This window comes from Phlebotomus papatasi, chromosome 1, assembly GCF_024763615.1.
Source record: "Phlebotomus papatasi isolate M1 chromosome 1, Ppap_2.1, whole genome shotgun sequence".
In the NCBI taxonomy this organism is placed as follows: domain Eukaryota; kingdom Metazoa; phylum Arthropoda; class Insecta; order Diptera; family Psychodidae; genus Phlebotomus; species Phlebotomus papatasi.
The window spans coordinates 97,909,816-97,925,012 of record NC_077222.1 but is presented as its reverse complement, the minus strand read 5'-3'; the positions used below and the strand labels follow the sequence as shown (position 1 = coordinate 97,925,012).

The following is a 15,197-nucleotide window of genomic DNA, read 5'->3' as shown; positions in this document are numbered from 1 at the left end:
GAGATGACTAGATCTAGATCTCATTCATTTTCATTGAAATGTCAAAAACATGTTTACTAAACAAAAGTTATTGTGCGTTGGGCATTAATCTGAGCATTATGCCCAACGCACAATAACTTTTGTTTGTAAACATGTTTTCAAAATTTACCATGAGAATAAGCAAGATGACTAGATCTAGATCTCACTCACTCTCATTGAAATGTCAAAAACATGTTTACTAAACAAAAGTTATTGTGCGTTGGTCATTATGCCCAACGCACAATAACTCTTGTTTGTAAACGTGTTTTCCAAATTTCCTATGAAAGTGAATGAAATCTAGATCTTGCTCTCTCTCACAGGAAATTAAAAAAAAACATGTTTACAAACAAAAGTTATTGTATAGTAGCAGTTGTAAACACTAATTTTTTATTTCGATATTAGACTTCAGGGGAAGTCCTAACTCTCCCTACTGTCCCAATTACCCTTAAATATGTATTTCTGATTAAAGGTTTAAGTTTAACATAGTTTAACGAAGTTTCAATTAATTTCAGGACTCCGAAAAATTAATTTGTGTCTTTCCTATTTTAAATCCAAATAACTCCAAAAAATGTCGTCTGTTACGATGTTTGTGAAGTTTAACTCTGTATAACTAAACATCGGTTTTAAAGAAGCATGAAGCTCTTATTTTCCAAAATTTTGCGAGACTATTTTTTCGAAGAATAAAGCAAATTTAAATCGGTTTCGCAGATAAAAACTCTGTCTCTATTATGCTTCTTATAAGGACTGATTGTGTATAAAGCGGTCTTGAGATTAAAGGTTTAGCTCAGTTATAGAAGTTCATGAAATCAAAAAAATCAAAATTCTCCGTCAAATCTAGACCAATAAGAAATTGCAGAAATTAAGCCATATGGCTAAGTTTTTGTCCTGATGTTTGAAGCCTGTACCTCATCTCTGGGGTTGAGCCCTCTGTGTAAAAGTTCAGAGAGTGATCGTGCTTTCCGAAGGTATGAAATAAAACCCATTTCATACATGAATTGTCATTTGCTTCTTAGCCGTGTTCTAGAGAAGGAGATCCGAAACGAGAGTAATATATTTTGAACCACCACTACCAGTTGTAAAACTATGCCTACTTCCAAATCTCCTGTTGTTTCTTGTTCTCAGAATTTGAATAAACGAATACAGATCAGGTTAATTCACAGTACTGCATTGTATCGCATTATTAAATTCGAATATTTCATAGAGGAACTATACCTTCCCATAAGGGGAAGTCGGTACATGCAATATTATTTTTCCTTATACAAGAATGGCATTGTCAGACCCATGCCCGATGAAATAAAATACTGTGAAGCTCATTAGATGCAATTCGAAAACCTTTAATGTCAGAAAAATTCCTGGAGACGTTAAGGGGATTCGAACCCGAGCTATTTGCATCATAGAGCAAACACTCCACTAATTGACAGCTCATATTAGACAGATACAAATTTAAATTAAAATCTTATTAGATAAGCACCTTTAAAATGAGTCAAACTTGATCTTATCAATTTATAAGAGTAAAATTTTTAAAACTTTAAGCTTAAACGCAATGACTCGAATATAAAAAAATGCAAAAATAAAAATGTAAGAACTCATTAGAGGGGCTTTTGTGTCATAAATTGCATTCCAAATATCTTTTAGATCATGAAATTTGCATTAAATTAAAATTCATATCCTCTTCTTTCTTTCTTAAACATTACTGCACATGTCTAGCTCAATGTTTCTCAGTCTTATCTAAATTGAACATGTTGTGATGCTCAAGAGAAGAAGAAGAGGGCGAAAGAATGGGATAGACATATGCAGTATATTTGAGAATAAAAAGGATGAATATTTTAATTTCACTCAACTTAGTTGATCTATAAAAGATGTGCCAGAGGCTTTAATGACCAAATTTCATATTTATTGACCAAAGTGGGAAAATTATTATTTGTTATTAATCCAAAACCAAGATTCACTAGTCTAAAAACGTTTGAAGTTGTTCTGTCCTGAGTATTACAAATTAATTTAAAAAACGTGTGTTGAATTGTCTGCTGATAAACTACAATAAAAGAACATGTACAAAATAATGAAAGAACAATATTTAAATGAATGTTACAATTCAGGGAAGATACTACGCGAATTTTCATAATAGCTTCTGTATAAACACTTAACTTTAGTCCCCTGTTCCCCCTGTTTGATATCTTTAATGTTCGCAATGACTGTGATTTTCTGATTCATAGCACAAAATATTAACCTCTACCACTACATTGACAAAGAGATCCCTCTCGCAAGAGGGCGAAGATTTACATTTTCCTATCTTTTAAATACCAAGCCAAACTATTCTGATATTCTAATTGGACCACTCATCTTGGGATTTCATTTCTCTCATTCAAAAATAGATTATTTCTTGATAATTATTGCTTTATTTATTATACGTACATAATATCAAAATGTTTTTTTTTTTTATTTCTTTAAAAACTATGAGTAAAAATCAATAATTAAGTTGATTTTGATAAAAAAATATTGGAATTTCTTATTTATTATCAAAAATAAATAATTCATGTCTCAATAGCCATTTTAAATATTGAAAAAACGAGATTGTTGCATTTTAGGGAGTTGATTAGTGTCCTGTTTTAAACGTTCTCAATAATATGTGATAAATGGTCTCCTTGTCTTCTCAACATATGTTCATCGCATTCACGCTTATCGTCATATCAATCGCCTTATTCGCGCGAAATCAACACCAGCGCACTCACGTGTACATTTATCGAAAAATCAGTGGCACAAAGCCCACATACATAGCCATCGTAGCAATCCAGAAGAACGCATACATACGCAAGTTTTGGGTAAAAAGAGCGAGAGAGAGAGAGAGAGGCAATAAATTAAAATCAGGTAGCAGAGAAACATTTTGGATAAAAGAAAAGACCATGACGATTGCTATGTTGTCTCTCATTTTGCACTTTGCGGACTGGTTGAAAAAAAAAAGGATGAACGGGGGCACAGAGGTGGAGAAGAGAGTATTTGGTATTTGACACGCGCATATATGATTCTCCGAGACTTCTTCGACGTCCACCCGTTCTTCACATGTCCTCCCCTTTCATCGGGTATCCGTTTTGGACGCCAACACAACTCGGCACATAGGGGTTGGGGAAAGGCCTAGACACAATCTCGACTTTTGCGCTGGTGCTTTCTCCGTCTGCAGAGTTAAACACAAAAAAAGAAAAAGAAAAAACCGGAGACAGTGTATTCAAATTGAAATGAGACAGATATGTGCTCGAAAAATAACGGGTTCTCTAATAATGTTCCAAGAGAGAAGAACAGTTTTAATAATTCGTCGACGCAAAGACACAAAACGCGATCTTCTGGGATCGCGAAATTTTTGTTCTTAAAACTTCCAGACACTATATTGCTCATCATATGGCCTAAATTCAATATGAAAAAAAAACTTCAAAGTCTCTGGTTAACAGTTATGTATGCTTAACAACTTTCGCTATTGATCTTATTGAATTCTTTGCAATTGTTTAGTAGACATATTTGAAAACAGTTGTTCTATTGTTGCAAATATAAAAACGTGACAGCAAACAAAAAAGTGCGTGAGTAATTTTTTTTTTTGGAAGATTTTTATATAACTGAAAAACGCACGAAGAGCAATTATATTCCTCTTTTATCTTGATTTATCAGCAAACATTTCTTATATCAAAATATTATGGTTTTATTATGGCCCAATTTTTTGAGAAAATGTTCCCTATTGTGTGTAAAATTTGAGTAAGGAAACAATAACGGGGTTATGGTATATATTCGGTTTTTATTATCAAAATACGAAAACACAAGTCAAATCATTTAGTTCTGGAAGGGTGAAGTTTTGCCGAAAACAACGACTTTAGAATATAGGAACTCATATTAGTGTTAGACGAATATTGGGAGTGCAACTAAGTTTTATTCTTGAATATATTTAATTTAGATATGACACTTGGCCTATTTAAGGCTTACTGCCCTCTACCGGAGTAGGGCTGTTGAGCCTAGAACTGAAGAGGGAACGTCCTAACGAAAACTCTTTTAACCCTGTTACGATTAGTGGGCCACCTTTGACCCATAGAGATAAAGTTATTCTAAATAGTCAGAAATAATTATTATATTTTGGGTCGCCGGTGATCCACGGATCCTCAAAGGGTTAAGTCAAATTGCCTTTTTTGATAAGGGGTATCTCAATAGCTGTTGAAACCAACCGGTGAATCACCGTGGTGATTACACATTGCAGCGGAATAGAGGTAACCTGAAGACTGTTGGCTCTTGGACGATAGATCCTCGGCTTACCTCACAGTTGGGAGGTCGAGTCCCGCCTGATGTAAAGATAAGAACATCTGATTTAGACAATTTTCACATGTAATAATAACGTAATATTACGCACTGCCTTCTCCCAACAACTCCCAGGAACCCCAGGAAAGCACTCCTGGATGATCTACAAAGGACTTAGCAGATCCTCTCCCTACGGGATATGACGTTGTAAAAATGATTACCTTGTAATACAAATATCTCAATACGATTAATACTAATAAGCGGGAAAGTGCACGAATCTACGTAAGCGCTGAACTGAAATTCTGGAATTCTACTTCGACGAACCTATTATGAACATCATTATTTGTGTTACATTTCAGAGTTAAAATCTTCAAGAGTAAGGGAGGGTATATTGAGCCGGAAATCACCAGTAATCTCATTCAAAGCACTCCAAGGATCTTCGAAATTGCAAGAAAGAATGGGCGTCTGACTAATTACTGAATTTAATTCTTCGATAGGCGACCGTATGAAGTCCAAAGCTGGATTTCAGTCCAGTTTATACTCTGCAATTCTACTTTATTTAGCCAAAGTTTGAATCCTTGAAGGATATTGACCCGGAGACTACCACAAATATAATTCAAAGCACATCAAAATGGATCTTCGAAATTTTAAAGAAGAATGGGCGTCTGACTAATTACTGAATTTAATTTTTCGATAGACGACCGTATGAAGTAAAAAATTGGATTTCGGTCCAGTTTATACTCTGCAATTCTACTTTATTTAGCCAAAGTTTCGATCCTAGGAGGATATTGAACTAAAAATCACCACGAATCTCATTCAAAGCATACCGCAAAATGAATCTTCGAAATTTCAAGGAGGACTAGGCGTCTGACTAATTACTGAATTTAATTCTTTGATAGAGGAAGGCTGGATTTCGGTCCAGTTTATACTCTGCAATTCTACTTTATTTAGCCAAAACTTCGATCCTTGAAGGATACTGAGCCGTAAACCACCATCAATCCCATTCAAATCATACCAAAATGGATCTTCGAAATTTCAAGGAGGACTGTGCGTCTGACTAATTACTGAATTTAATTCTTCGATATACGACCATCTAAAGTCCAAAACTGGGTTTCGGTCTAGTTTATACTCTGCAATTCTACTTTCTTAAGCCAAAGTTTCAATCCTTAAAGGAGCCGTAAACCACCACCGATCTCATTCAAAGCATACCAAAATAGATCATTGAAATTTCAAGGAGAACTGGGTGTCTGACTAATTACTGAATTTAATTCTTTGATAGACAAAGGCTGGATTTCGGTCCAGTTTATACTCTGCAATTCTACTTTATTTAGCCAAAGCTTCGATCCTTGAAGGATACTGAGCCGTAAACCACCATCAATCCCATTCAAATCATACCAAAATGGATCTTCGAAATTTCAAGGAGGACTGTGCGTCTGACTAATTACTGAATTTAATTCTTCGATAGACGACCATCTAAAGTCCAAAACTGGGTTTCGGTCTAGTTTATACTCTGCAATTCTACTTTCTTAAGCCAAAGTTTCAATCCTTGAAGGAGCCGTAAACCACCACCGATCTCATTCAAAGCATACCAAAATGGATCTTTGAAATTTCAAGGAGAACTGGGTGTCTGACTAATTACTGAATTTAATTATTCGATAGAAGATCGTCTGAAGTCCAAAACTGGGTTTCGGTCTAGTTTATGCTCTGCAATTCTATTTTATTTAGCCAAAGTTTCAATCCTGGAAGAATATTGAGCCAGGAACCACATCAATCTCATTCAAAGCATACCAAAATGGATCTTCGAGGATTTCAAGGAAGAATGGGCGTCTGTCTAATTACTGAATTTAATTCTTCGATAGACGACCGTCTGAAGTCCAAAACTGGATTTCGGTTTAGTTCATACTCTGCAATTCTACTTTATTTAGCCAAAGTCTCGATCCTGGATGGATATTGAATCGGAAACAATTACCAATCTCATTCAAAGCTTACCAAAATGGATCTTCGAAATCTGAAGGAGGAATGGACGTCTGACTAATTACTGAATTTAATTCTTCGATAGACGACCGTATGAAGTCCAAAACTGGGTTTCGGTCTAGTTTATGCTCTGCAATTCTACTTTATTTACCCAAAGCTTCGATCCTTGAAGGATACTGAGGCGAAAACCACCATCAATCTCATTCAAAGCATACCTAAATGGATCTTCGAAATTTCAAGGAGAACTGGGCGTCTGACTAATTACTGAATTTAATCCTTCGATAGACGACCGTATGAAGTCCAAAACTGGGTTTCGGTCTAGTTTATGCTCTGCAATTCTACTTTATTTAGCCAAAGTTTCGATCCTGGAACATTGGACTTTTTCTATCCTTTTTCATTTTTTTTTAAATTCTATATATTTTTTTATTCTTCTGAAACTTAGAAAATATTTACCATTGTAGTAATATGATATTGTACATTCATGAATTTTTCTCTAAACACGCAACATATTTAGAATTTTGTATTTGTTAGGGTATCAATTAAAACAAGTTTTTATAATTATCACAAAGTTTCAGAGAGATTATTTTCAATTTTATGATTTCAAAACAAAACAATGAAATTTCTTATTTGGCAAATATACTTTTTATTGACACAACTAATTAAAAAGAAAAGATTGACTGAGAAAAAAAAGGTGTTATATAAAATTGTTATGCAAATTGAAAATGAATCCACAGAAACTTTGTCCTAGGTTAAAATCATAAGAACAGGTTTTATTGATAGTCATAAACGTTAAGCAATTATCGCTTGTTGTATGACAAACATTGGATGGATTTACAAGTGATGATATTGTTGATAGTATTAAGAGGGAAAAAAATGTGATGATGATGAAAATCACGACATAAATTTAAAATTTATTTCTGTCCCAAAAGGAGAGACACAAATGAGAGCGAGAGAAAGAGAATGGGTAATTTTTGGCAATTAAATTATGCCATTGTGAATTGAAGGTGTCGCGCAAGTGGTTGGTTTATCCGTCTTTTCTAACCTCTCTTTACTCTCTCGGTCGTTCAATCTTCTCTCCAAATATTATTTTCTCAATATCTAATGAGAGTGTATCCAAACGATGCCAGGTTTTCTTTTCCGTCCATTCGTTCTCTCTCTCTCTCTCTCTCTCTCGAGCATTTTGGCTTTTTCCCTCGGAGAACGTGAGTCACTGACACATTCTCATAGCAAAAAGATTTTTCTCTCTCAAAATATTAAGTGTACCACTACATGAAGTGATATGGGGTCGTTGAGAGAGGTTTTTGGTGCTAGAGATGGGACAATATTTGAAAGAAAGAGAGAGAGAGAGAGTGAGAAAGTGGCATAGAAGAGACTGAAAGAGCATCAAAATAACACCGTATGTGTAGAATTGAGCATAAATTCGATGAGAAGCAAAATTATACATATATATAGGTATAATCGTGTTGTACGATTGTTCCTGGGAATGAAATGTGAAACAGTGAAATGGGCTTTTATGTTTTCTTGTGTGTGCAAGAAAGAGAGGGAAAGGGAGAGGCTGAGTAAGAGAGGATTTTATATGTTGGGAAGAAGAGAGATTCATATAAAAAAAGAGCGTAATAAAGTGTGTGTGATTGACTACAAATGTCGATTTCTTCAATATTTATTGAAAAATTGTGTTTATTATCGCATTAAAATCACATTTGGGATCAATTGATGTGACTATTTATTGTGCAATTGATGAATATTGTCGGTAATATGTGGAATAGTGACAGATATATGGGAGACAATTGATTGGCTGGAGTGTTTGACAATATCGCTACTTTTGTTTTGTGTATTATCGCTCTTCTGAGACAAGAGAATACGCCAAAAATAAAAAAAAAGGAGGCTGAAGAAGAGCATAGAATAAAAGGTGTAAGATTTAGGGTTTTCTGACCAACACTTTGGTGCTCCTTTTTTTTGTGGCAAATACTCTCAAGATATGAGAAAAAGGCAATATTTTATGAAATATCGAGCATCTATTTGATGCACTTGTTCCTTTATGGACCTAGCAATTTTGGATCTATATCTGTAATATGTTGAAGTGTTGGGGACAAGAGAGAAAAGTCTCGCAATAGATCCACAAGAGGGGGTGAGCCCTGTTCCGGGAGTGAGAACGTAGTAGTCTGGCGAATAAATCGGAGTTGTTTGGCTCTTGAATGCTAATCGGTAAATAATAGGCTTGAACTTGGAGAATCATTGCTTTTCAGTAAAAAAAATATTTTCTCTCTCAATAAATCATATAGAAATATTCTTTGCCCTTCCTGCTAACATAAGTCACGCAATCCCCATAACCAGTGATTGCTGAGAGAGAAATAGGAATGATAATGAGAGCCTGGTCCATAGAAGGATTGCCATTTTTTTCAGTTGAGATATTTTATTTGTAGGAATTTTGTCACCGCCTGGTTCATTTATAGCGCCCAGTCCATCACCATCGATTCCGGCTAGTCCGAGACTGCAACCATCACCGTCGCAGTCACCCTTTACCCAGGATGTACTGCTGGTGACCAACAACACGGTGGTGACACAGGAGCCAGATCACAAGACAACGATCCCCAATCGGCGGCCATCCTTCCATCAGGTGGCAAATAGTCCAAATGCCGGTACGGTGCTCTTTAGGCCGAGTCCCACGCAATCACCGGCGGGGGCGAGTACGTTCATTGCCAGTACGGGCACTGAGCTCAATACCACCCTTGTGGGATCCAACAATATCGCTCTGAATAAGGTATTTCACTCCCTTTCCTTTTTGTTTTTTTTTTTTCTTGCAAAGAAAAAATCACAGTAGGCCGATTATTAACGTGAAGTTGTTGCAGAAGCTTGGAAAGAAAACATCGCAGCCTCATGGCGGCCATGGCCATGGAATGTCCACGACGGCCAGCAGCCCCAAGGCATCCAAAAAAGCCATGTCGTTGACCAATAGCCCCATAACTAGCCCGAGTCCCATCGCCAGTCCAACTTCTAATACGGCTCTGAGGCCGCCAACGCCTCAACCAATTATTCAGCAGGTAAGATCCTTTGTTCTTTTCTTTACATTTCCACAACACTTTTCCCAATTCTGAGATAAAAAAAATCAAAGATTTACCATTTTGAGTTACTCCAGAGAAGTTCTTCATAGCGGTCTTTTGAAATTACATGATTGAAGATAATTATTAAGATTATAAATGCGATTTTTCACTTTTACTTTATAATTCTTGCGAGCAACGCATAAAAAAATTTCAACTATAAAGGGAGTGAAATGTGTCACTCTGTGATTTTGAGTTGAAGTCGAGAGTTTGAGTAGACTTTAGGGATCGACCTCGGTTTGTCCGAGGGTCTTCTTGGGGGGAATATAACTACCTTATCCCCGGTGTCCTAAGTGGCTCATTTGGCCCTCGAGAGTTAAAGGAAAATGTATCAGTGAAGTAGAGTGAGATGGAGTAATTTGTCTAATTCAGAACTTTGAGATCTCCTAACAGTTTTAGATGGAAAAAGAAAAAAAAAACAGCGAAGATGTAAGGGAGACGGGCAAAAAGTCACAAATCGAAAATTTCAAAATTCAATGTCTTCCAAGATAAATAAGATAGCGGCTTAAAATTTTTTCCATAGATAGCTTTCATAGACCTTCTTCGATGTTGTATGTTCTTTAGAATTCGTACAAGGAATTTAGAAAATAAAAAATATCAAAATTTTTAGCCCTATTTTTGAAATATTTTGATGATTATTTCCTAAATGATTTAGATTATTTGAATTCAAAGCCACTATCTGTTTTAGAATCTTACAAAGTTTATTCTCAAGAAATCTTTTTATTTAGAACAACCACTTGGGGTAAAAAGTAACAAAAGGTATGGAGCAAAAAGTAAGAAAAAACCGAAACAATTTATGATGTCTCATGGTAAAAAAGAAAGTCAATGCCATGTATCACCGCTTGTTGTTTGTATTGGTCAAACGATTTGCAGTTTTGTGCGTTTTTTTTTCTAAAATAGCTTGAAAAGCGTTTTTATACAAATTTAATAACACTTTTTCTTGTTTAACTCAGCTTTGAAAGCAGGAGAGTAAGATAGGGTCGAAGAAACACCTATCGACACTTTAAAAAAATCGTATTGTGACCTATTGGAATCCTATTTTGTATCATTTGGGATTCAAAATTTGAACCTATATCCTTATTGAAAAGGGAAGAATATTGAAATAACGTCAATGTACTTGCATCTTTTTAGATACATTAATTAAATTTCAATATTTTGACGAAATTACCAATAGGTTTTCCCTGCCGAAAATGTGTCCCTTTGACCCTATACATTTACAAAACGTTTGAGAATGAAAGGGATGTGAATTTTGATTTCATGAAATCAAAGGTCATGAACTGAATGATATGACGGAAACATAAAATATTTATTTTTTTTTAAATAGGAGTTATGGAAAATTCAGAGGTGTAAGACTAATCGGCGATAAAAGTCCCTGCCGTTATTATGAATCCCAAAAAAACTGATTGGGTACGTAATGGGCCTTGTCCCTTAGGACTAGCCTTCTAAGTTTGACGTGAAGGGTGTGCATCTAAGAAAGCCTATTAATAAGCATGCCTTCCGATTAGTATAAGACTTGAGGCAAAGAGCTAATGGCTCCGCTCAGTAATAACCTTTCGAAGAGACAAAGCCACTCCAAAGCCAAGCCAAACCTATTCCAACCTAGCGCTTTAGCGCTGATTGTTCTGCCATTTAGAATTTCGATATTCTTGATACTTCAATCCTCGCAAACGTTTCCTGCAAAAAGTGAATTTTTGTCTAGTTTTGTGGAATTTCAGAATGGTAAAATGTTTTAATCGCAATTTTATTAAGATAATGGTCCATTTCATAAACTTGCTCACCATTCTATAACTCGTCGGTTTAAACGTTCGAACTTCCAACGGGTTTTTTAGGAAAATTCTCTCTGATATATACCTTCGAATCGGTAAAAGAAAATCCTCAACCGGAGAGTGCTCTAAAATCGGGAAAGTTATTACTGAACGAGAGGAATGTGTCTTTCGATGGTACGCGCTCTACAGACCGTCAGTTCATCTTGAGCTGTGAATACGTCAACATACTCTTAAAAAGAGTAATCTTGTCGGGCCATCAGTATCTGTTGTGCTACTGTGCCCGCTTTCCAAGTCTTCGGTTATTTTAATCTCAGAAAGGAAAGTTTTCTCTCAAAATCTTGAGAGACACTCAGGGCAAAAACATGGGAATAGGCAATACCTAAGGGAAGCTATTAGCCCTTGAACTATCCTCGAGGCGCCCAGAGCAAGACTGTTCTATTTTAATTAGGAAATGCTTATACGATAGGCCTTTTTTGCTCTGAATATTTCGATCTCGATGTTGAGAAGAAGCGTGCCATATAGCTTACGATGACAAGTTTTCTGTAAAAAGAAAATGGATATTTTAAGTGTTTCGGACATGGGCCTCTCGAGATTTCATTTTTCCATACGTTTTTACATTGAGGCACTGAAGACTATTTGCAAGTTTTTTCCTAAAGAGAATTGACTTATCAGACTGACTTATTTCGAAATTGTGCATTAAAAGCTATCTAAAAATACATATTTCATAATGGTCGCCAAAATAATACAAGAACTACGAGCAAATTTGTTTAATTCGCGGTGCAATAATTGCAAAATTTTTTACAAGAAAAAGTGAAAAATAGCTTCACTTTTTATTAGGCTTGATGGGCCCCTGGTTTCGGAATATATTCAAGATAAATAGGGGTATTCTGTAACAAGATGACAATGTCATATGACAAATTTTCGTGATAAATTCGGACACAAAATAATATTGAAGCCTAATGTTCATCGAATGACCATTACAAAGGGCTCTTCTACAAACTCTTTGTAACTCTTGTAACCAGAGTGGCACTGGTTCTCCCTAAAAGCGCTTCTAGTGTTAGAAAGACATCTACTCCTCGGAGAGGAGTATTGTAGCGAGGTTAGCCGATGTGAGTTCAGTTTGTGTTAGATCGTCAGGAGGTGAAGATGCAGGCAATGAGGACCGCTAAGGGTTCTGAGAGAAGTTCTAGTGGCCAAGGCACACATCCCTGCGTGCTGTCTTTGGGCTATTATCCCTCATTTCCTTGACGGTTCTAACAATTTGTCATATGACATTGTCATACGGGCTTCAGACCTGAGACTTAGCCATATGGCTTAACTGGTCTAATTCTTCAACAATCAAGATTTTTTGGAAAAATTCAACTTAGGATAGGATTATTAAAGTGACCTATAGATTCTCAAAAAGCAATAAAATTGCTCGCTATTCAGAATTTTGAAACCTTTGCGAACTGGGCTAAACCTCTAGTCTGAAGACCGCATCATACTGTTACAGAATTCCCCTACAGGACCTTAGATTTCGTGAAAACAAAATGCACATCCCTTTCTTTCTCAAACGTTTTGCAAATGTTTGTCTTAGCCTTTTGCTCTCAAATCTAAATTGAATTTGTCGTGATGTTCAAAAGAAGAAGAAGAGTGCGAAAGAGTGAGATAGACATATGCATAACGTTTGAGAAAGTAAGAGGTGTAAATTTCGATTTCATGAAAGATTCCTGCTCAAAAAGTTGTACCGGGGCCATTATAATTTAAAAGTATTATTGAATACAAAATATTTTTATAAAAAATAATTAAGCTAATTTACAAACGTTTACTTTTTATATAATTCTCGAAATTCAATTCGGGCTTTAAAATCAATTTCAGATAATTAAATTCTGAGTATACGAATCATCAATATCCAATTTAAATATAAATAAATTTATCTCAGAATTGAGGGGAAATTTTAACACAAAAAAAATTGCCACATTTTACAAACACTCACAAGTAATTTTATAAATTTTCGGCAAAAAACAAACGAGCAGTAAAAAATTCTAAATGGGCAGTAAAAAATTAAAAATGAGCAGTAAAATATCTAATTATGGTCAGTAAAAAACTTAAATCTTTACAAAAATGGGCCTAATTTATATATTTAACATTTAAAATTGTTGCAGATAGAATGAAAAGCCCTTTATTTTCCCTTTGCCAAAATTTGGACGACAATTTCACTGTTTCAAATTTTTTTGTTACTGATCAATTTTAACTTTTTACTGCTCATTTATTCAATGCCTAAATTTTCTCCTATTTTGATATAGAAACCAAAAAAAAAAAACTGTCCTATAAGTCCAATTAAAATTTTCCCACAAACTCTAAAATAATTCAATTGAAACACTTTTAGTTAGTTTATCGGACTTCAAATTAATCTGTGAAAGAGGGAATATTTATAACAAACTCAATGTTGGGTGTTACATGGACTCATTGAATTAAACTCTTGAAAATTGGTATACAATTAACATGTTTGTAAATATAGAAGCAAAATAACCATAAATATTGAGAATGATAATAGGCAAGTTCACTGCATAATGAGTATATTTCCTATATGTATTTCAATTTCAATGGAAGTTTGTCCAACAAAGTCCTGTGCAATAATTTCCTAGAATTAACAATATGAGAGAAAGAGATAAAATTTGAAGAAATATATTACCAATTCATTTTCATTGAAATATACATTTTCTAATGTTACATAACAAAATTGTTCATGTCTCATTCTAAGGAAAATTATTCAAAAGAATTTTAAGTGGCTTTACTGAGAGAAGGTATGCAGATTTGAACACAGGATGCAATTAAATTTATTTAATTATATTCCGTAAGTGCGGGTGATTTTGTCCTCTGCGGGTGACTTTGACGCGCTCCTATTCGTAAGCCTTTCTTTACTTCTAGAACTTAAGGATGGTCTTTACCGATTCAATCTACCATGTCTGATCGGTGAGAAGCGCTCTTAAACATTAGAATTAAAGAAACAGGATAGGAGAGTGTTACGATTAGTGATTTCGTTATTCCTTGCGTCCACCGCTGTCTTAGCGTTTCTTCCAATTTCTGGGTATAAAATGGTGTAAATTTCTTAGAAAAGGATAGATATGCTTAGATCAGCTTATTGTAGGTGAGATTCTTAACGTGAGCTAACTCAGACTGCATTCAAAATTGATTTGGAACTAAGGTGAGAGATATTATACAGAAATTTGGAATCAATTTCTGTATGACTAAAAAACGTTCCCGTCCGTTCGTCCGTCCGTTACACTAAAACGACAAAATCGAACAGATGGCGTAATCTGAGCAAAAAATGATGTTTAGACGAAATATAGATATAAATGTCTTCTACAATTATGCCGAAGTAATAATCAAAATCGGTTAAGCAAGAGTCGAGATAATTGAGTTTATGTAATATGAAAATTGGTTTTTCGACTGTGGCGTCCCAAGCGTTGGTCCTACTAAGTTCAAATGTTATAGAAAGTTGTAGCGCTTTGCGAGACCTTTAATTTGCGCGCTTATTCGCCAAAATCGGTCAAATAAAACCGGAGATATGCCTGTTTGAATTTCGTGAACTTTTACCCCTCATATCTCCGGTTCTATTTTAACCATAGCAGGATCTCAATGACACAATAGGCAAGACCGTTGAGTCTTGGGCGGATGAGATCTCTGACTCGACTCTAACAGTTGTGAATTCGAATCACGCCCGGTGCAAGGAACTGAATGCCAATAAAAGGCATTTTCAGTGTGATGAAAAACGTAATAAAATGCACCGTCTCTGCCCAAAAAAGAAAACTCCGGGGACATGGAAGAAGTATCCACAACGCTACTTTTTATAAATTTTATAGCCCAGGCTGCAACACTATAATTTGATCAATTTGCACAATCAATGGTGTTTTTTATAGGAATGAGTTGGAATTTTGACGCTATCGCAGCACCACCTGTGGTGATTTTTTAAACTTTCATCTGAAAGTGCTCGTCAGGCTCGTCGAGACGAAACCAAAAGACCAAAATTTAGGTTTAAAATTAAAATGTTAATGAGAACCGGAGATAGAGGCTGGTCGATTTTTCGAAC

At 35.3% G+C, this 15,197-nt stretch overlaps 1 protein-coding gene across 5 annotated transcripts in view; it reads left to right on the top strand.

The window, feature by feature from the left end:
• The window catches only part of LOC129809949 (mucin-2), a 37,533-nt gene that overhangs the window by 4,182 nt on the left and 18,154 nt on the right, over window positions 1–15,197 (top strand). For 4 of the 5 annotated variants that reach the window (XM_055860117.1, XM_055860119.1, XM_055860118.1 and 1 more), the window contains exons 2-3: window positions 8,685–9,022; window positions 9,111–9,302. In XM_055860117.1, coding sequence (XP_055716092.1) covers window positions 8,685–9,022; window positions 9,111–9,302 — 530 coding nt within the window. Of the gene's footprint in view, window positions 1–7,466; window positions 8,467–8,684; window positions 9,023–9,110; window positions 9,303–15,197 lie in introns of those variants that run through there. The other variant, XM_055860116.1, reaches the window with a different exon arrangement.